The sequence below is a fragment of the Xiphophorus couchianus genome, chromosome 22 (assembly GCF_001444195.1).
Source record: "Xiphophorus couchianus chromosome 22, X_couchianus-1.0, whole genome shotgun sequence".
NCBI classification, from domain to species: domain Eukaryota; kingdom Metazoa; phylum Chordata; class Actinopteri; order Cyprinodontiformes; family Poeciliidae; genus Xiphophorus; species Xiphophorus couchianus.
Window position 1 is genome coordinate 26,277,240 of NC_040249.1, and position 20,365 is coordinate 26,297,604.

The 20,365-nt window shown below is 40.3% G+C and overlaps 1 protein-coding gene across 2 annotated transcripts in view; it reads left to right on the forward strand.

Annotated features, from left to right (window-relative positions):
* Positions 1 to 20,365, forward strand: part of pard3ba (par-3 family cell polarity regulator beta a) — a 133,467-nt gene that overhangs the window by 109,020 nt on the left and 4,082 nt on the right. For both annotated transcript variants that reach the window (XM_028007345.1, XM_028007346.1), the window contains exon 23: positions 10,468 to 10,544. In XM_028007345.1, the coding sequence (XP_027863146.1) occupies positions 10,468 to 10,544 (77 nt within the window). The remainder of the gene's footprint in view (positions 1 to 10,467; positions 10,545 to 20,365) is intronic.

The window sequence follows — 20,365 nt, forward strand, 5'->3', positions numbered from 1 at the left end:
CGATGCTAACAGATTTTCCTTTGTCTGCAGCTTGTAAGCCACATTTAGGTTGTTCCTGTGCCTCGTCTCCCCTGCTGGCTTTACTGTCAGTCAAAAACACACACCGGCCCAAGCACGCACACTCCTCTTTCTTTTGATAACAAAAAATGGCCTCACAGCTCTAACAAAAGCAACAAACTACTGATATTCTGCAAGTTGAAGCCAAATATTCTAATTGTCAACATTGAAATGTTTGAATATTGTTTTTATGAAGCCAAAGTTAAATAAATAGAGAAGTAACAAGAACAAAGTCTCATACCCATCAATTAATTGTCAACTTTCTCCAAAGAAAAGTTGCAAAATGTCAATTTTCCTCAGTGAGTGGGAGGCAGAGATGCTAGTTTGTGCATATTGAAGAAGGTGAGGAAGATCTAGCAGCTGCTCTGGGGGTGTTTCTCTGAGGGAGGCAGCACTAATGTCATCCTAATGTTAGTGTTAATCAGGGTAGCATATGCCCCTCGTGAGCACGCTATGCATTGAAGGATGCACCTGCAGCAGAGACGCTCGCAGTCGCTCCATGTTCTATTCACTATGTCCTTTTCTCTCTCCTGGCTGAGAAAGTTAAATAAAAATCATGCGCAGTATTTTTCTAAATAATTGTCAGTGTGCAGTCAAGTAGAAACACACAAGTGAGGTTAGTGTATAATTGAAGGCACACAAATTTAGTCCTATTCTTGTTTATAACAAGACTTTTACGAGGTGGCACACCACAAACGCATAAAAACACATCCCAAACACAGAGCAACACACACAGTGTTGATCAAAAGGGCTTTCGACCTCAGCTCTGACCAAACTGAAGCTGCTTTCAAAGTTCATTTCACTGCAGGAGGCTGCAGCCAAATGCGCGCCGACACATCACACACAGTTTTCCTTTAGAGGAAAACCTCCTAATTCACCAATTACAACCAATTCAGTCTGATTCTAGGCTCCAGATTGCTCTCGTACAGTTGAACCCGGCCCTTCTTGCACTTTCTCTTTTTCGCCCACTGGAAAAACCTGAACCCTGTTCTGATTAAAGGCTCGTTGTCCCTAGGCTGCTATTCTGGTCTATAAAATTGCACAATTCAAGCCACAAGTTAGTGTTCAGCTCATGCTTCCCAGAATAGCCCAAAGAAAACTACAGTGCGATCAGCTATGGGAACACTGGCTGGGGAAACCGTCCCTGCTAATGTAGAGAAGGAGGATAATTATGAAGTGAAAGTCTTGCTGCAGAGATTATCCCTAAACATTAGGTATTTATTCTGGTATTCAGACTTCATTTCATTCTTTCTCCATTCAGGTGTGATAATTCCTCGCTCTGCATTGCAAATGTAATTGCGTCTTGCACCAATACCTTGAAACATTCCCGAGTTAAGGCATTATCTGGAAATGATTGCTCATGAATATTCTCAAAACAAATTGATTTATTCTTAAAAGTGAGTGAAATTGCCTCGTACCATTTGGGTATTGTTTGCCGATCAAACGCCTTTAAACCCGTGCCAGTGTGCCAAGTTTCATCTGGGAGAGAAAACAGGAGCTTTTGTCAGCTGGAAATAAGTCACTTGATTCAATTCAGGACTCCTTCCACAGCCGAATAAAGAGACAAAATATGCCATAAAATGTCCCAAAGCACTCATGTAGTTTTATCTTTTTCTTTTGTAAACCTACATGCTCAATTATAAATGGACAAAAGCATCAATACTTTGGAGGAAATCAATAAAATTGCAGACAAAGGCAATGCAGACTGGCTGTAGTCTTTTTTTAAACACAATTTTCAACATCTTCTTATCCAAAATTGGGGCACAGAGAGGGAAACCTGACATCCCAGAGGGTTTCTGCTTATTCTAGGGATTCCCTTGCTAGAAAGGATATGCATTCCTTCATTACTGCAAACATGGCCCTAAATCCCTCAAACCAGTTTTTGCTTCATCCTAACAAAAATCCAAAAGAAGATACAAATAGAAACACATGATTCTATTTGCAAAGACCCCACAAATACTCCTTGAGATCCTGTCTTTGAGCACTACTAGGTATGGATTGGTTACTGGTTCCAAGGTATAACTTGATATAAAAAAGTCCGTTTCAAAACTAAAATTATATGTTGTATTGTTCCTGCGGTTTAAGCGTCACTCGTGTTGCTGCAGTATCATGACAATGTGGGAATACTACGGCAACCGTAAGATGACAACTTGGGAGGAGGAACGTTGCTCTACGCAAAAGATGTGCTTACGAACAGCAGCACTTAGAGAAGCTAAATTCAAGGTGAATTTTTTGCTGTCTTGAAATGAATAATTGTGTACCAACAATCAAGCATTAATGCTGGAGGGGATGACATTCCAGCATTGCACATGTGATCTAAACACGGCTTCTAAAGACAAAGTTGAGGGATTATATGTAGAGATTACAGTGATGGGCTAATATGACATTTTAGTTAAATTAACTCACCTATGCTGATTGTTTTTTGAGAACAGCAGAGTTTCTGGTACCAAGAGGTCAAAAGGTGAAGATCAGCTCACAATTCAGCTAATACGAGTAGCAAATCACTTATGCATTCACATCAAAATATTCAAAAGAAAATGCAAGTAACACATTAGCGCTGTAATCCTAATGCCATGAAACCATTATATTTTATAATTTCATACCCTTCCATGCCTGAGCACCACAAATGGGCTCAGAGACTCGGTGCAACCCTGGTAGAGTTCACTTGCACCAGGAACAAGCTTGGTCCCAAGAGTTTGGACACACTTTCTTCAATTATACATTACATATTAGGTTTTTAGTCAAAAGCAGGTCAAAATATGACTTCTTGCACTCCCTCCTGTTAGTTAAAAACCAGCAAGAACATCCCAGTTTTACATCTCTACCAACCGCTACAAAGAGTTTTCCCACACACGGGCCTCACTTTTCTTCCTCTCCACTTTTAGCAAAGTCACAATGAGGGATTCTAACCACGGACTCCTCCTCTCTGTCCTTGCCTCTCCAGCTCAGCCCAGAGGCTTTGTATTCTCCTCCCTTGTTTTAAGTCTCTTCATTCTGATGCTGTGCAGCACCCAGCTGATTCCCTCCCCTCCTTCCACTGTTCTCCATCTGGGCCAACAGAGGCCTTCAGGGACTTATTTGGTGTCTGTCTTTATTCCCACAGCTTGTCTCTGGCCTACGGGCAAACTGCAGAGTGTGATCTTTCTGCAAGTTGATAGAAATCTCCCCATTCACCTCCTTACTCGTGCTTGTTCTCTGCTAAGATTTTGCTTTGCTACAAATGGATTCATGAGCATCTTAACCACATCTGCTTGGTATGCCTCAGTTTTTACATCAAATATAAAGAACCAGAAGCCCTGCTCATTGATCATCTCTTTGCACTTCTATAAATACTAGCTTGACCATTTTTTTAAGCAGAAAAGGCAAATGTTGCCTTTGTTTTTTCCTCAAACTGGCTTTTAAATAGAGTGACTGGAACAATAAGCATGCCTCTTTATCACACAGAGGAAAGCAATTGTTAGACAAATCTGGGATTTTCTCATCTGGCTGTGCTTCATAAAGAAAAGTGCTGCCAGCAGTGAGCTTTGAGGCAAAGAAACCTCCTGGGCCAAAAGGCTACAGGGCTGGCAAACATCTGCACGTGGCGCATCCTGCAAAAGGAAGATCCATTGTTCCAAGTTAAGATGCCAGAAGGACTTGAAGTGAATTGTCCTTGAGGTAGAGATTTCCACTCTGTAGCCTATAATGTGAGAAAACTCAAAGTGGCAACCAAACCAAATGGGATACGGTGGCTTGTATTCAACCACCTTGAACTTTTACCCATTTTTATGTTAAAATAATAAACTTTAAAGTCTTTTATTAAGATTTTATTTGTTTACTTGTTGCAAGGGTGTTTTTCATCTACAGGCCTCGTCACAGTCAGTGGAGCTAAATACTGGGAATAAAACCAGTGAGAGGCTGCAACAATTTGAAACCAGGGCAGAGGTTCACTTTCCACTAAGCGTTGTGCTAGAAATGGCTGTCATTAGCTGCGCTCCCATTACAAATGCGTTACAAAGAACTTTAGCGATATTCCGCTAACGTTGAAAAAATGCCATTTAGCAACTGCAGTGAATCTTCTTCGTCATGGTTTGCGCCAGTAGTAACATTAGGTCAAAAAACAATTTTTTGAAAATAAAAATTGGTTTATTATTTTTGAAATAAACCAATTTTGATGCAGTCAATAGAAAAAGCACCTCATCCTATAGTCAAAACTTATCAAAAATGATTTTTTTTTTCAAAATTGCTGTGTTTCCATTAAGCAAATTTATTTTTCGAAATGTCAAATTGCACAATAAAATGTCAAAGAAAATACAGCAAGTGTCCAGATGAGAATTTGTTAAATGAGAATTTGTTGCAAGTAATTTTCACAGAAGAATTTTCCATCCGATCTGACTGAGCTGTTTTGCAAAGACGAATTGTCAAACACTTTTCATTTGGAAAGCTGGTAGAGACAAACCCAAAGGACTGCTCAACAATTATCCTCTACTTTACGTTGGTCTGCTACACAAAATCCCAATAAAAGAGACTGAGGTTGAGTGGTTGTAAAAAGGAACAAAGTGGAAAACTTTGAGCAGCTACTAATACTTTTGCAAGGCAAGAGAGTTAAAATTGAGCTGACCTGCTGTAGCTCAGAGCTACTTAAGTTGGACTTCCATCAAAGTATCTCTGGGTCAAACGGGTCAAGCTAAACATATTCTGGTAGCTCAAGGTGGTGGATTCACTGCTACTGGTGGTGATGACCTGCAAATCTTCTGGTCCTATGTATAAAAAGAGGAGAAAAAAGCGTATTTAGCCTCCTGATGGCAGAAACAAGAAGCATTTTTCTACCATCAACTATTAAATCACACATTTGTTAAGAATAAACTGAAACCATTTGAGTGTCTTGCATGCACATAACATGACACACCTACTGGGGCTTGAACAACAAGAACTCTGGCAGACGTTTTGGGATGTTATTACAGCAAACAGTGGGGGAGGCAAACAGACCCACAGAGAAAGACAGGAACAGGGAGACAAACTCAGCAAATAAACAGCGCCGCATGGTCACTGCCATGGTCACACACATGTAGATTCATGAGCCTTGGGTAGGCAGTGACTAAGGTTGTATCATAAGCTGCTAACAATCAGAGCAACCCCAAGAGAGCACAGCTGTTTTATCAGCTGAATGGGGAGATAAATAGCTCAGTTAAAGGATGTTATTTTGAACGGCTGCTTGAACAAATCAAATGTTCTCTTTGGCTGCACAGCGACGGTTTTCCCTGTTTACGTTGTCCACTCTCAAACAATGGGATATAAAAAAAACCCCACTCTTTTTCCTCCAACGACTTTTCTAAACATATTGAATTTATTTGGACTTTTATTTAAACAGCTTCAGACAGAGAGGAGAGTTTATGGAGCCGTTGTGAGTTTACATTTCTCGATTTCAATACTTGCATGTAGAGAATAAACCACAGATACACACATGGACATACATCCAGCCAAATCGTTTACGCGACCGCTATAAAATGTGAAAATCTTTCCTGAGGTCAGGAGTTTAGACCTAAACAAACACTAACAATGAGGACAATTACCAGTAGATTGGCCTATTACCAAAATAGACTGCTCAGAGTGTGTGTGTAATCCTCATTCCCCATTCTGTGTGTATGTTTACCATCTGCTGCTAACGAGCTTGGAGTGAGCCGGGTCCAGGTGTGGGTGTTTAGTGTACACTGGAGGGCAAGTAAGCCTCCTGTTTGAGATACACACTCACAGGCTCTTAATTCTACATAATCTGGTACGCCAACAACCTAGACTTGACTAAACTGAGAGCGACTCTTTGACCTTTCTTATTAAAACTTGATTATTAGTCGGTTCCCATGGCAACAAGCTACCTCACAGGAACATGAAATATCCTATTTTATACACGTTTGTTAAACTGCCTCCTCACATTTGGCAGTAATGACTGAGATAGCTGTGATTTCTTTGTTAGGGGAATCATTTCTGTGTTGATTCAACCATATTTTGGATAATAATCCAACTGAAAATGCTTAAAACTAGTTCAAACACCTATTATACCTTCCTATGCACACACATGAACAGAAACAATGTTAGCTCCACTGCAAAGCTAATATTTACAGTTTTATCTCAGCTCTCGGAGGTACAGCCATCTTTGTTACTCTGAGGATGTTTTAGTTGATTTTAATGTAACGACAGGAAAGTTGACGTGGTTAATTTCAATGTTGTTGACGCTGAATATCGTTAGTTGCTGCCTTCTGTAAAAAGAGTCTCAGCCTCACATATTCTTTTACCTGGATAAATGAAGAATACACTTACAAAATCTACATACGAAGATGGAACAGTGTTGAATTTGTCTGACATTTTAAGGTCTAGATTCAGTTAAAAATGCTGCAGGTATGCAACAAAGTGCCTCCACATTTCAAACAGTGGCAGTGGCACTTAGCATAACTGCGGCTCACTACTTCTCATGTTGTTTTCCCCCCTGTGAGAATGCCAAATATTTACAACTCCTGTCAGTTTTTCCGTCTGTGCCAGCTCACTTCTGTTCTTCCTGTTTCGTTCCATCTCCTCTCATGATGGGGACGAGTCTGCACAATCTCTTCCCAGCAATCTTTAGGGAGGGGGGGGTGAATTGATATCGCATGGCTTGCGCCTCATGGTGCCAGTCGAATGCGTGGTGGGTGTGCGGAGGTTGCCAATAGGAGGTGGGCGTGGGGGGTGCCAGGCGGAGGCTCCAAACGCTTAATTAGCATCCAAGATGTATGGATGGATGGCGTTACAGAAGGCTAATTATACCATTTGAACAGAATTGATGGCGCTAAATGCCTTAGCATCAAAGCATTTGGACTCTTTCGCAGCTTATTGTATAGACGAGCATCGCAAATCTACACCGCTAGAAGGGCTCTAAGAAATTCATTTCCCTGGCAATACTTCGTGATGAATGCGACAGCTGTGGCGCCGAAGCTGGGAGCTTCAGCACGTGTCATCTGGCCCTGTCAAGGCCAAGCTTTTTCTAATTTGAAAAAATGGGAAAGTGACATTCTGCTCATTCACACTCGCACACATGCCAAGCATTCTGTCAGCAGAGCTGGCAGCTGGTGAATCGCAGCGCATCGAGTGACTCGACACAATCATGCACTTGAGAAGAGAGAAGACTTGCTCTCGACTTTGAGTTCAGTTTCTGTTCCATGATAAGAAGCGATTAAAACCTGCTGATTGTGAGAAATCCATGCAGACAGATGTGAAGTGGAAGTGTTTTACCACGTGACACTCAGGAGAAATAGGAAATTCTCCATCATTTGTGTGCTCTCACTCTGCTAAGCAGCATCTGCAGAAGACATTAAGTCCAAAACTAGAAAACCAACAGATGATGTCATCAGGTTCAGGATGAGGACGTGGAATCACTTTCTACTTGAGAAACAGCTGAGTTCGTCCTGCTGCTGTTATCTACTCCAGGGGTGTTCAAAGTTTGTCACATGGGTCAAGAAAATAAAACAATCTAAAATCACAGCAACTCTTTTTTGTGATGTCAAACATTTTTTCTTTTTAATTATTAATTTTGCTTGCTTTTCTGTATTAAGTAAGGCATCTTGTTTTCAACGTCTTTTGAGCAAATTTACTCTTAGTTATAAGTACAGGATTTGGGTATGTTTCTTTCAAAACGTTTGCTATATTTAGCCAAGTTTAATAAATAAGTCAAATTAATTTCTTCAGCACATTTTAAAACAATTGCCATTGGCCACAATACTGCAGACAAAAACAACAAATAATAATTTGAACTAAACAAAATGGAAACATAAAAGAAGCCCAACAAATTAATCTCATACTGTCTCTGGAAAATCTCTGGATAGACAGGATTCTATTATGAAAGCTTGGTTATCAAAAGTTAAATACTTTTGTACTTTATCCACTGTAAAATGATTGTCAGTAATAATTTTATCCTGATTACAAATTCTAAAACATCTCCATCTGTATCATTCACCTTTGCTGGATGAGCAAAATTTGTATCACTCTTGAATTACATTTGGGGGCCACTCAAAATCAGTACAAGGGCCACAAATGGCCCCTGGTCTGCACTTCAGATACCCCTGATCTACTCACATCTCTCTTCAGCTGCATTTTCAATCCAACTGGGATGAATTTCACATTGCCACAGCAAAAATGAGGCTCGTTTTCAGTGTGTGTGTTTTGGCAAACCACAGAAGCATTTTCAAGGCACATGATTTGCCATTGAAGCTGACTAATTTAGGGGAAATGGCCGTCTATATGACAGACATCCATAATTTGTGTGTGCTTGGACCTATGGCTGCAGGCTAATATGTTAATACAATCAATGGACAAAGAATTTCAATCATTCCATCTAAAGCAACATTTCCTCCTGTCCTCATCACTCTCCTGGTATTACCTCTCACTCAGCCGCGTGATGCGTAGAAGATTTATTGCTCTGCTTCCTGCAATACATAAAGAAACACATAAAAGGTCTTCCACCTGAGTCCCTGCTTCTTGTAGGGAGTAATGCCTCTTTTATGCATCTCTTTCCATAATGGCCCCCATGTCGCTCTCACACAGACTCATATCCAAAGAGGGAGTGCTCACCTCCTAACATGATGCTAAAGCTGCACACAGACATGCACACACTACCCTAATAATGGCGTAAACACACCACACACACACAACCCCGCACACAGAGAGCCTCTCCAGTAAACAGAGCAGCAGCTCTGATGTGCTCTTACTTCCTGGCTGCCATTCAGAGACATTAGAGCTGCCTACATTACACAGACATGCTAATGATATCTGGTAATGTGGCACTGCTGCATTGACATGCAGAATGGGTTTAAACCGAGCGCATGAGGAAAATACTGCTAGCCGCTGGTCCTTCATGGATTTATTATTCTGTGTGTGATATTAAACACTGAGATTTAGAGATTGACAATATATCGATATTAAGATTGTTTTTTTTTACATATGCAATTATGATGAGGAACTGGAGATTTTGCAAGATTAAACAAACTTAAATAAACATATATCCTATCAGACACCAGCCTCTAGCAGTCCTTTGTAGCTGCAATATTGTACACACTGATATAATCTGCAATTGGAGTGCAAATGATGCAAAGACATGTTTCCTTTTGTTAGTATATTTCCAATGGCGCTGGGATTAACTTTTGGTTCACACAAATATGGAAGCTTCAGCATATGCACTCGTAAAATCTGTGCTAAATTATTCCGCATTAGTTGTCAATGCTGGCGACTTTTAAAGTCTTTGCTTCATTTAAGAAAGGGTATTTTTAGCTTTCCCCAAGCATAATTTAATCTTGTGCTTGTTGGATGGAAATTACAATCCAACGCTGCTATATTTTTATGACTTTTGTGTTTTTAGCATGAATTCAAAAGGCCTTTATATTCTGAACTAATTCTGAGATAAACATGTCCCGTTTCAGTGGTTCAGCATTAAGAATATCTTGGTAGAAATCATATATTTTACCAATAACATGTAATTTAAACATGTGAATACAATTGAGTGAGGTTTGGTTCTTATTGGGGTCGGTGAGAGCAGTTTGGGCTGACACAGATTGTTCCTAAGAAGGGCACAATGGTTTCTGTCTGTGTGATTGAGTTTAGAGAGCTCGAGCCAGACCCCAACGTCCACTCATGCTTTAGGCACCATTAGTGAGCTGAATTTGATTCAGACGGTGATGGATACAAAGTGGAGGTCAATGAGCGCTGCTGTGACATCTGCCCTTTGAGGCTGATCAAACACCAGATGTGCCGCTATGGTGTGGAACCATCTGTAGGGAGCGCTTAAAGAAAGGAGGGGTCTCCCGTGGTTGAGGCCAGATAAATACATTTACACTCTAAATTATTCATACCCCCCAACAGAAATAGATTTAAAATATTTTTACTTTTAATCGACAATGTTCCTCTACTTAAACTGGGGTGTTTGTGTGCCTTGGATGGACATTTGTTGTGAATTGGTGCTGCCAATCAGAAGCATGTTCAAAAAGGTCACTTTAAATCTAAATCTGCTTGAGGTATCAATAATTATGAGCCAGGTGGCTGACGAAGGGAAAATCATGTTCTTCCCATGAGTTAGCCGTGTGACATCTCAATGATGTCTAATGTTGCATTTCAGGGATTTTGATTCTCAATTCTTTTTATTCCCACAAATCCTGCATGGATGTCTGCAGGCGATGTATGCAGACATGCTCTAAATACTTTCTATGAATGAATTCACTGGACTACTGAAACATTACTGAGGTTAAACATGCAGCCTAAGGACATGAGCTGCTTGAATCCATTAATATGTTTTTTTTTTCTTTTATTATTTACTCTCTACCTAATGACTTCCAGAGAGGCAGTTATGGGTTCAGGGCTTCTTTGATTGTTCAGTATTTAAACAAGGAATCTAACATATCCTGTGTTTGCTCTTAGATGGCACCCAGAGGGGTTGAATCCCGACCAAGGCACCTGTATGAAGAGTTGGAACTGGATTACAATCCAAAACCCAGGTGAGATCACTGTATTTATTCTTTTTATTCCTGCATGTTGGGAAACGTCACGCCACTTCCTGCCTTTGTCTCTCCCTACGCACTCACACACACCCAGACACACACAAGTAGTGTAGACTAATCCTCTTTGGAGCTTATAATTAAATCTGGAGTGTTTGCCTTGGGAGTGTGTACTCATCCCAGGAATAGGACTGATCAGCTCTCCCGAGAGCAGGGTGCAGGCAGGGGGATCTCTCGCCCTTTAATAGGACCGTACCAGTCCCTGTTTGTTTTTTACCTGCCATCTTGTCAAAATTATATGGCAAACATGCATCTGTCCAAAGTCGACAACAAACATTCACGTAAGTGTGTGTACACGCGCCGTCACGGCTCGCCTGCGAAGTGGAGCAGCACGATGTGCGCTGAGTGAGAGCAGGAGGCTGAGGAGGGGGGAAAGAAGGGACACCAGGATGGAGAGAAGGAGAGAGAGGGGAAAAGAGAACAGTTATTTCACGGGTTATTGCCCCCCCTGATGTGACAGGCACCAGGGACCACAGACATCAGCCCTGGGTAGGGGGGAAACAGACAGTGTAGAAAAGAGAAGCAGCAGAGGGAACAGTTTAGTCCTAAATGTGCAGATTTGGATAAACTTCAACACCTCAAAACAAACCAAGACTCTAATTACAATCGTTATTCCAGATTTCTGTGAAATTATTGGTCATATTTTCAATTATTGTATTTTTAAACAGTTTCTCAGGCAATTTGTAGCTCTTCTTTGTGATCACTGCAAAATCCTGCTTGGCATTTATTTCTCTATTGTTTCCGAAATTATTTCCACATCATTAAAAAGTAATCACTAGCTCCATTAGTAAGAGAAACATTACATTGTAAATCCAGAGCGTCATTTCTAGAATATTATTAATAATGGCAGCTATAATATTGTCTGCTTACATGGTTAGATTTACAGATAATCAGGTTCTTGTCTTTTGAAGAATCTCTAGCCTGAACTAAACAATTAACGTCCTTCAGCACTTCTCCTCGTTTCTAATGTTCTCTACAGAGATGAATTAATACTTCCAACTCTCATGAGCGTAAACACAAGCTGATAGAGGGTTGGATACCAATCTATTCTGAGAATGTTTTCTTTTTTTCAAAGTAAAAGGAGAAAAAACACTGGAGAAAAAGAGAGCAGACACAGCAGAGAATTGAATGCATTTTTCAAAGTGGGGCTGAACTTTGTGCGAAATCCCCCCGGGGGCCGCCATTATTGAAAGCCATTTCCTCTCAAAATGAGTGCGGCTCCACCATTGGCCTGGCTCTCATTAGCATACATTTGGCCTGCCTTTGTGTGGAGCCGGCTGGGGCTGCAGCTGGAGGGTTGGGAGCGAAGGAGGTGAGAGTTTGCATAAATGTGTGTGTGTGTGCGTGCTTGGATATAAGAAGAGATGAAGCAAAACGTCTCACAGATGGGAGCAAACAGGCAGAGGTGGAGAGGAGGAAGGAGGTACAAGTCAGAAAGATGGCTGCTCACAGATGTTTGCAAAATTCTTAAAAATTTTCTTTAAAAAATATGTTTTTAGATCATATTTTTCTTTAATTAATATCACGACCCTGATTAGTTTAAATTTGTAAATACTTTGCAACAACTTTGTGTTCTTGCCATTAACAGAAATTTAAATATCTATTTCTGTAAGAGTTTTGTCTACTTTATTTCTTGCTTTTGTCTTGATATTTGTTGTTGTTGTTTTAGTATTTTTTGACTTGTGCCATGGACAGGTCAAAAATGACCAAAATAAATAAATAAATTGATGGTTTTGAATAAAGCTCCAGCTATTTGTGTATTGAAACAAAGGAAGTTATTTTTGGAAAGTATATGTGGCATCACAGTATTTACACATATTTAAACCAAATATGGTTGGACACTCCCATGATCACTTGCTTTTTGTTTTGTTTGTTTTTTTATTTTATTTATTTATTCATACATACAGTTCTAGAAAGATGCCATTTCAGGTGAGGAATACATTTGGGCACTTTCACATTTATTCCCACTACCAAATCCTAAAATCACACACCAGAACATCACTTCAATGCTCCAATGGTGGTAACATAGCCTCCAAAATGGTCTACAAGTGGAGCACAACTACTGTCCATGCAAATTTGCCCCGAGAGCAGACCACAATATACTAAATGAAGACAAACAATCAAAAAGGGACTGGACAAGTTTAACTTTCATAAGTAGAACCTTGCTTTTTAAGGAAAACAAAAAGGCCAGACTCAGGTTTTCCAGAGAGAAGAGAGACACAGACTTCTCAAATAATATTCCTTGGATAGATATGTTTGACATAAACCAAAAACCATAAAGCATTCAGAGCAAAGACCTCATACTTGGTCAGCTCTCCATTATAGATAAAACCACAAGTTTTAACTTGGAGAAAATATGAACAACTAAAAAATATTAAAGCTGAAGCATAACTGGACCCACAACATAGAAACATGATGATGATCCAAAGATGTTTGAGGAGCCAACATACTAAAAAGGCTAAGTCAAAATCCAGATGTTGATCTCACTGCTTAAAGTTGTCTCAGCTAAAGGTGAGAAAGTGGGACAAACGTTGCTTGAATAAATGTCAGCTACTGGGATGATCCAACTTTCTCCTTCAGATATAAAACCCCAGTTTTGTTATCTTTTGATTCATAAGTAATATGGTATTTGTTATTGCTATCACTTAATGGAGTGCACTGATGTTCAAATGACTGATATGCTGCCAAGTTACTTCAGAGAAAGGCTTTAAAGTGACACAAAGTGGCAAATTTCTGGGTTTACCTAAAGAAATATAGTTTTTCACCCCTACATTTTGTAATTGTCTTGCAAAGCAATAGACTCCTGTGAGTATTGCTCTGCTATGCTACATTGTAGAAATATAAGAAAAGGATTAGACCTTCAGTAAATTAATTTTCCCACAAACAGAAAACAGACTGCAGGCTACAGCATGCCCCGTTATCTGCTTTATTCCTCTGGAAAATATTTCTCATCACACTGTGGCGGCCCAAAGTGTAGATGCAATAAATCAGCTTCTCTCTGGCTGTCCCTACGTCTCAAATTAAGAAACTTGAAGTAGTTTATTCCAGAGTAGGGAAGTGTGATGGAAAGAAACCTCAGACATCAGCCTGAAACTGGCTCCTTGGGGCTACTGCACGGCACAGCAGCCAGTAAGTGAAGCTCAAGGCTTGGAAAAGAGGATTTGGAAAGAAAAGCTGGAAGTGGTAACATGGAGAGGTTTGCCCCAGGGAGGGTGAGAGTACTACTTTGGCTCTTACCTCACTCTCCATCGGCCATTAACGCGGGGGTGTAGCTCTGCCTCCGGATAGGCTCTACGCTTAGGGACGCATGCAGACACACAAGGCCATATGGAGAATATTACCGTCATTACCAATTCAAAGAGGCAGGTCATGGGCGCGGTGACCCAACCCCGGGTTATCCAATCAGAACAACCCCTGACCTATTCCCCTAAGGTGATTGGATTGGGAAGGCAGGCTGGCACCAAGTTGCTGGTCATGGCTGATTATTGGCAGATTAATGCTCAACTGACCTGAAACATGGGATGTGTACCAAAACCGATCTCAGTACTGAAATACAAATTGTACATCACGTAGGTTAGAGGTGTTTAATTTCAGAAGACCTCTAGCTAGCACCTCTCTGTTCATGTGTGATTACAGTCGATCATTCTGAGGAGGCTCTCATGATTGTTTGTGGAGAGACTGGAATCCTCTGCCCCACCTTATAAAAACCAGGGGCAACTTCTTGATTGTCCACAGCATGCTGAGTAGACTGTAGTATGTGTACAAGTGTCCCTTAAGGGCTCTTGTCTGACCTTCCTGAATACCTCAAACTCATTCTTCCCAAGCTTACGGGTACTTGGCTTTCTCCAGCACGTACCGAGCACATCAACCTTTCTGCTGAGGCTTTAATGAGTTACATCCATGTTAGACACTCCTAAACATATGAAATAAAAGATAACTAAAATATTTGGAACTGCTAATTTGCTGGAAATATCAAGGACAACCATTTCTAGAGTTTACAGAAAGTGGTCAGAAAAAGAGAAAATGGACATTCTGGGTTGAGATTAAAGCTAGCAGTTCAAGCAACCAATGCTTCACCACACTGACAGTTCAGTACACTCTGTTCGATTGGGGACCAACTTTGCGACATTTGTTACATTTACAGTTGTTGCTGTTCTCTTTCACATTGCACTGACTCAAACAAACCAAACCTCCTCACCTGTGGTTTCACTGCACCTCCTTCCTTAAAGGTAAACAAAGGAGATTTTATCGATCATCACATTTTAGCGGTTTTAAGATTTCTCTTATGTGTTTAGGAAAAGAACACCAGCCATTTCTTCCTCTAGTGCTAGATAAGAATTTGTTTAGTTTGCATTTACCCAGAATGCCCTGTGCTGTAATTCACTTCCTGCTTCTGGAGCTGTCTCCAGTCCACTTACATTCATATACGAATTCGAAACAAACCAGAGTTCACTTCAACAGAACCGAGATCTAGGCAGACCAGAGTTTGCTTTTTTGGACCCCATCAGAGTTTGACTACACATTCATGCTTCCTCAATCGTACCAGACTTCCTAGACAAATGGTTTGAGTAAAGCGAACTAAACAAGACTGGTGTGAATGCACTCTAAAACTCACACATGTTCACGCCAACTGAACAAGATTGGAAAACAGAGTATAAATTTCAGTTGCAACATTTAGATGGATGTGTGGGGTAACTAAAACAAATTATTCTTTACCAGACAGACTTTCACTTCACTACGCACTATCAGTTTCAATATTAAGAGATAAAAGCTTCTACTATGTCTCCTTCAGTCTAACTTTCAAAGTCAAAGTGCATCACTGTGTAGTTCAGGTGTTCAGTCGTATTTATTACAGAAATCTGTTATCATTTTTCCTTCTGTAATATTGTTTGGAGCTCCTGGTGAATTCATAAGATTTTCTCAGGGTCAGCAGAGAAATCATATTGTTGCTGTTCTCATCCCGTCTTTATTAAAGTCCTGCTTCTCACAGCTTCACTGTTTTCCCCGCCCTGCTGCTGTCCAGCTGTCCAATGACTCACTCTAAACTCACCCAACTCGGTTAAAGTTGTTATTTCTGCAAGTCATTTAATTCCTCAGGAGCTCAGATTGAATTATATTGAAAGAATTGTTTGGACTCAGAATGCGGTTTAAGTGGTTTAAAAGTCTAAATAATAAAAATAAACGAGCAGCCGAGGAGTTCCTGAGGTTTTATGATTTCCTACGAGTGTCCTGACCCTTCACTGGTTTTGGTGGCTTTTTATGAAACTGTGGGCAGACGCAGCAATGTTTGAGAAGCTAACACACTTTGTGCTCAGACACAGAAGAATGTAATAGAGTCAGCAGAAGGAAATGAAAGGTCTTAAAGCAGCTCTGTCATATGCACAGCTGAGGCACCAGTGGCTCTACCTGTTTACATTAACTGGGCTTTCTCTGCTTTCTACTGATTCCATCAATCCTTCTGTCTGCATTTCTCTGTCACTTCTGTTTATGTTTCCCTTAGTTTCTTCTTCACCACCCGTCTCTCCGTCTGTCTCCTAGGGTCTGCGTATGGGAAAATGAAATTGGCGCATCATAAATAAAACAAAAGAGAAACACTTTGAGGCCCGGGCGCTCCCTCTGAGCTCAGTTAGAAATACAAAAACTGTTGTGTAAGAATCGGCATCGCATTCAGTCCACAAATAAAGACGAATTCAAATGTTGTCTTCCTCGTCTAGGAGGAAATGGAAAGCAGCAGCCCTGGACAAACTGAGCTCAATATGTGCAATGACGAGTACAAAACATCTCGTCCAAAATATTTCCCCATCTGTTTTCATAATCAGCTCTGACTTGACTGTTTTCCCCTCAACACAGCATGAGAGCTCTGCTTTTTGTTCCACTTTCCAAAAGGTAAATCTTCTTTTACTGATGGAACTGCTGTGGAGAGATTTAATGCATAATCAACGTAAAACATCTTTGGCATAACAGTACCTTGCAAAGGCATCATTAAACTTTAATATTTTCTATTTTTTTCTGTGTTGAAACCACAAGCCTCCATGTGTTTTATTGGGACTTTCTGTGATGGAGAAGGGGTCAAAAAATTTTACAGTCCAAAGGGAATTTTTAGACTAAGAGCTGATAGTGTTTCCCAACAACTCTACACTTTTATTAAACATCTACAATAGGAAATCTCATTTTATTTCTGTTTATAGGTTTTAAAGTTCATCAAAAAGGCAGCGGACAGCTTGTCTTGTTTTTTTTTTTGCATGGAGAAAACAACTAAGAGCTGTATTTGTTATAATTATATCTTAAAACACTAGTTAGTTTGTACAGTAGCATTTTGCCTGTGTCGCCTTGCATGATTCTTTCACCTGATCCATCAGGTTTGGGAGACTTTGTGTTGGTCTATTTAATAAAAACCCTATGAAATCCTCTGAGGTTTGTGGTTGGATTGTGAGAAAATGTAGAAAAGTTCAAGAGGAATGAAAACTCTTCCATAGCACTGCTGTTAAAATGACTTCCCATCTGTTTCCGTCATCAGCTCTTACTCAACTGGTTTCCCTCGACTCGTCTTTATTACATGAGAACGAAGCTCCTCATTGCTAGCTCCAGACGGTACATCTCATTTAACTGCTTATGCCTTTTTAGTGGCTGTCATTCTGCATTTTTATTAATTGAAAGCAATAAATGCATTACCTATTACCTATTAAATCTGTGTGGAAACATCGTCATAGAGCCTGTTATTACTGGTGGCTCCCGTCTCTTCTCACCTTCTCATTTTCTAAACCAGAGCCCCTGCTGTTACCTGCCACTGATACTGTACACACTCCCCGTCGCTGCTTACTATGTAATAGCGCTCAGTGTAAACACGGGCCCATTTAGATGAAGAACGCACACCAAGGTGAGAGCCAATTTCCAGCACCGTTGTTGACATAGGCTGGTTTGATTAGCAGAGCTGTCTTGATGGCCGAGGCCACGGTGGCTAATGGTTTCCTCTGCAGCACTCAGCCTGCACAGTGCTGATTTTAGGGAGACTAGTAAATGCATCAAGCACTAATGAGTATTGTCAACTATCCCTAAACATTTCCACAAAGATTGAGGACCAGTCTCCTCAGATTAGAGGAAAGGTTTGCCACAATTTATCCGTAAAGTCATGCCACCGCAGGGAAAAACTGTTTGTGCCTCTGCAAACTGTGGCACCGTTTACCCTGAAAAAGCTTCAGCTGAAATGTGAAATGCATATGAATGAATATGCGTGGGAGTGTGTGGCAGCGAGGTGCAGCAGCTGGTACTTTTTTTGCTGAGCAGTTGATATATTTTGCATGCGGTGGGCGTAAGGTGAGCATATAATTGGCAGATGTGCTCACATGTGCATCCATATGTTTTATAATCAGAACTATAATGAATTCGATGATTAAATGCTATTTAATTGGCATTGGCGTCATTTCTGTGTGTTGTGCTCTAGAATATGGAGGCACCAAAAAGTGTCAGTCGGCTTTTAAAATAATGTAAAATAAGCTAATGTAAAAATAATAGTGCAGCAGAATCAGCAGATTAAACTGCTGTTGCCTGTTTTATTAAAATGCCAGCAAGAAAAAGGTTTGTTTACAAGTATTAATTGTAGTCTTCTCTATATTATGTATCTATACTACTAAAGCACTCATTTACTAAGATTGTTACTGGCGCTTAAGCAGAAATAATATGAAATAAACACTAAATCTTGATCCAAACAGCTGGTAGAAACGTTCTGCGCTTCCTCTGGCGTCTCATTTAAAGGATTTAATCTATAAGAATAACGTTTCTCAGAAGCGTTACTTTTTTCTTCTTTGCTATTTAAAATTGATTTTAAGCTCTCAGTGTATTTCTAACACTGATAATGATCTCAGTCTTACTTATTTATGGACTTACCTTTAATCCTACAAGCTGTCCAAACCCTCAGGAAGTGAGATCATCTTTTCTTCTAACCTTTCCTGAACACCTGGAGGCAGCTGTTTTAATTGCAGACTCAGAACTTTAGTATTTTGATTATTTAATTATATTTCATGCTTTTATTTTAATTAGTGCTGCATGTTTATCATTTAGCAACTCTAGCCAGTAGCCAGGAATATAAAACTGCATTTACTTTAGCACATGTATATTGTCATTTTTTTCATGCTATTTATGGCTAATTTTGTGTTTATTTTCTGCATTTTCTCTACGTTATTATATTTAGTCAGTTTTTTCAGCCTCTAATTGTGTAAGTTGACATTTTTCACTTGGTTTTTACTCTCTCATAATGTCTGTCAATTAGTTTTTAAAACAGAACACTGACATGAAAGTGTGCAGCAAATAGTTTGACTTTTATTTGTCTTTCTGATTAATATTTACCAAGTATGCAGCTTTTATCTCAGGCACAGTCGTCGATAGACTGAATTTATGCTCCAACTTCCACACCAGTTGTTCACGGGGGTGTTCCTGAGCCCGTGCATTGATTTCCTCTACACAATCATGTTTGCTTTTCAATTCGGGACCGCCTGGGAGCCCAAAGATCACGAACATTCAATATTGGTTTCTCACCCCTGTCCCTTGTGTGCAGCCTTCTTTGGATTCTGCAGATCTCTTAATTGTACTGTGATGCAATCTGAAAGTATACTTATATTTATGGATAAATGGAGCATGTCAAACAGAGTAATGCTGTTTCATGTTAAATGTCACATTCATCCAGAGAGTGTGTGTCTGACAGACACATGGTTGTTTTCCAGCTGTTGTGGGGGTATTTGTGGGAGTGTGGGGCTAATGAGGAGTGGGGGGCTGTTGTGGGTGTGGGATTACTAATTTCCTCCTTCCGTTTCCTGGGGCAGGTGCGGGATAACCGCCATACGTACAGATTCCTCACTGTCACAGGGCGGAAGCAGGCCCCAAACTGCAACACACACTCTGCTTTCACTGCTGCTTGTGTGTAATCGTATATCTCCCAACATGTACCCGCATGCACAGCTCTGGATGTAATATTGAGTCTATCAGCGGCTCTCTGAGGACAGTGGGGGGTGCGGTGTATGGTGATGATGTTCTCAGAGTGCGAGTCAGATGTATTAGACTGCGTGTCATTACAGCTTTCCACTCTAGTTGGTCCCCGTGGTTCACATCACACCTTACTCTGCTGCTCCATATAGACCTCAGAGGGACAGACAGGGGAGTCTCATCCGTCTCTCTGCCTGTCCCCTGCTAAACATAACCATCAGCTCCCTTCCCTGCCCGCATCTCAAACCAACCGTCTCCCTGTTCTGCCACAAATTCATCACTGGATGAATGCATGGACTCGGTGCTTTGTGAAGTATTCCTACCTCTGGAACAGCTTCAGCATGCAACATTGAAATTCTTCATAAACACAAAGAAACTCTTTATTGTAAAGTGGAAATTATTAAAGTTTTTGTACTGCATCTGAAAAGTCTGGCATGTATTTGCATTTAGCCCTCAAACACCCTCATTAGTAAATCTAGTCCATCTGTGAGTGATCTAATCTCAGGATAAATACAGCTGTTCTGCACAGTCACAGTAAAAAACAACAACTTGATGATGTATTGTCCCAGAAATGACTGCAATAAATGATAATTTTGTTGTTTTGAGACCATTTTCAGGTAATCTATTGAAAATGGCATATTAATGCAAGTTTGCGACAGACGTAGTTCTGAACATATCTTATAATAAAATGACTAAAGCCACGACATGATCGTTTCCATTTAAGTTACAATTCACTTATTCACTTCTTATCGCATTTTTGTATCTTTCACTAATAATGTAGAACT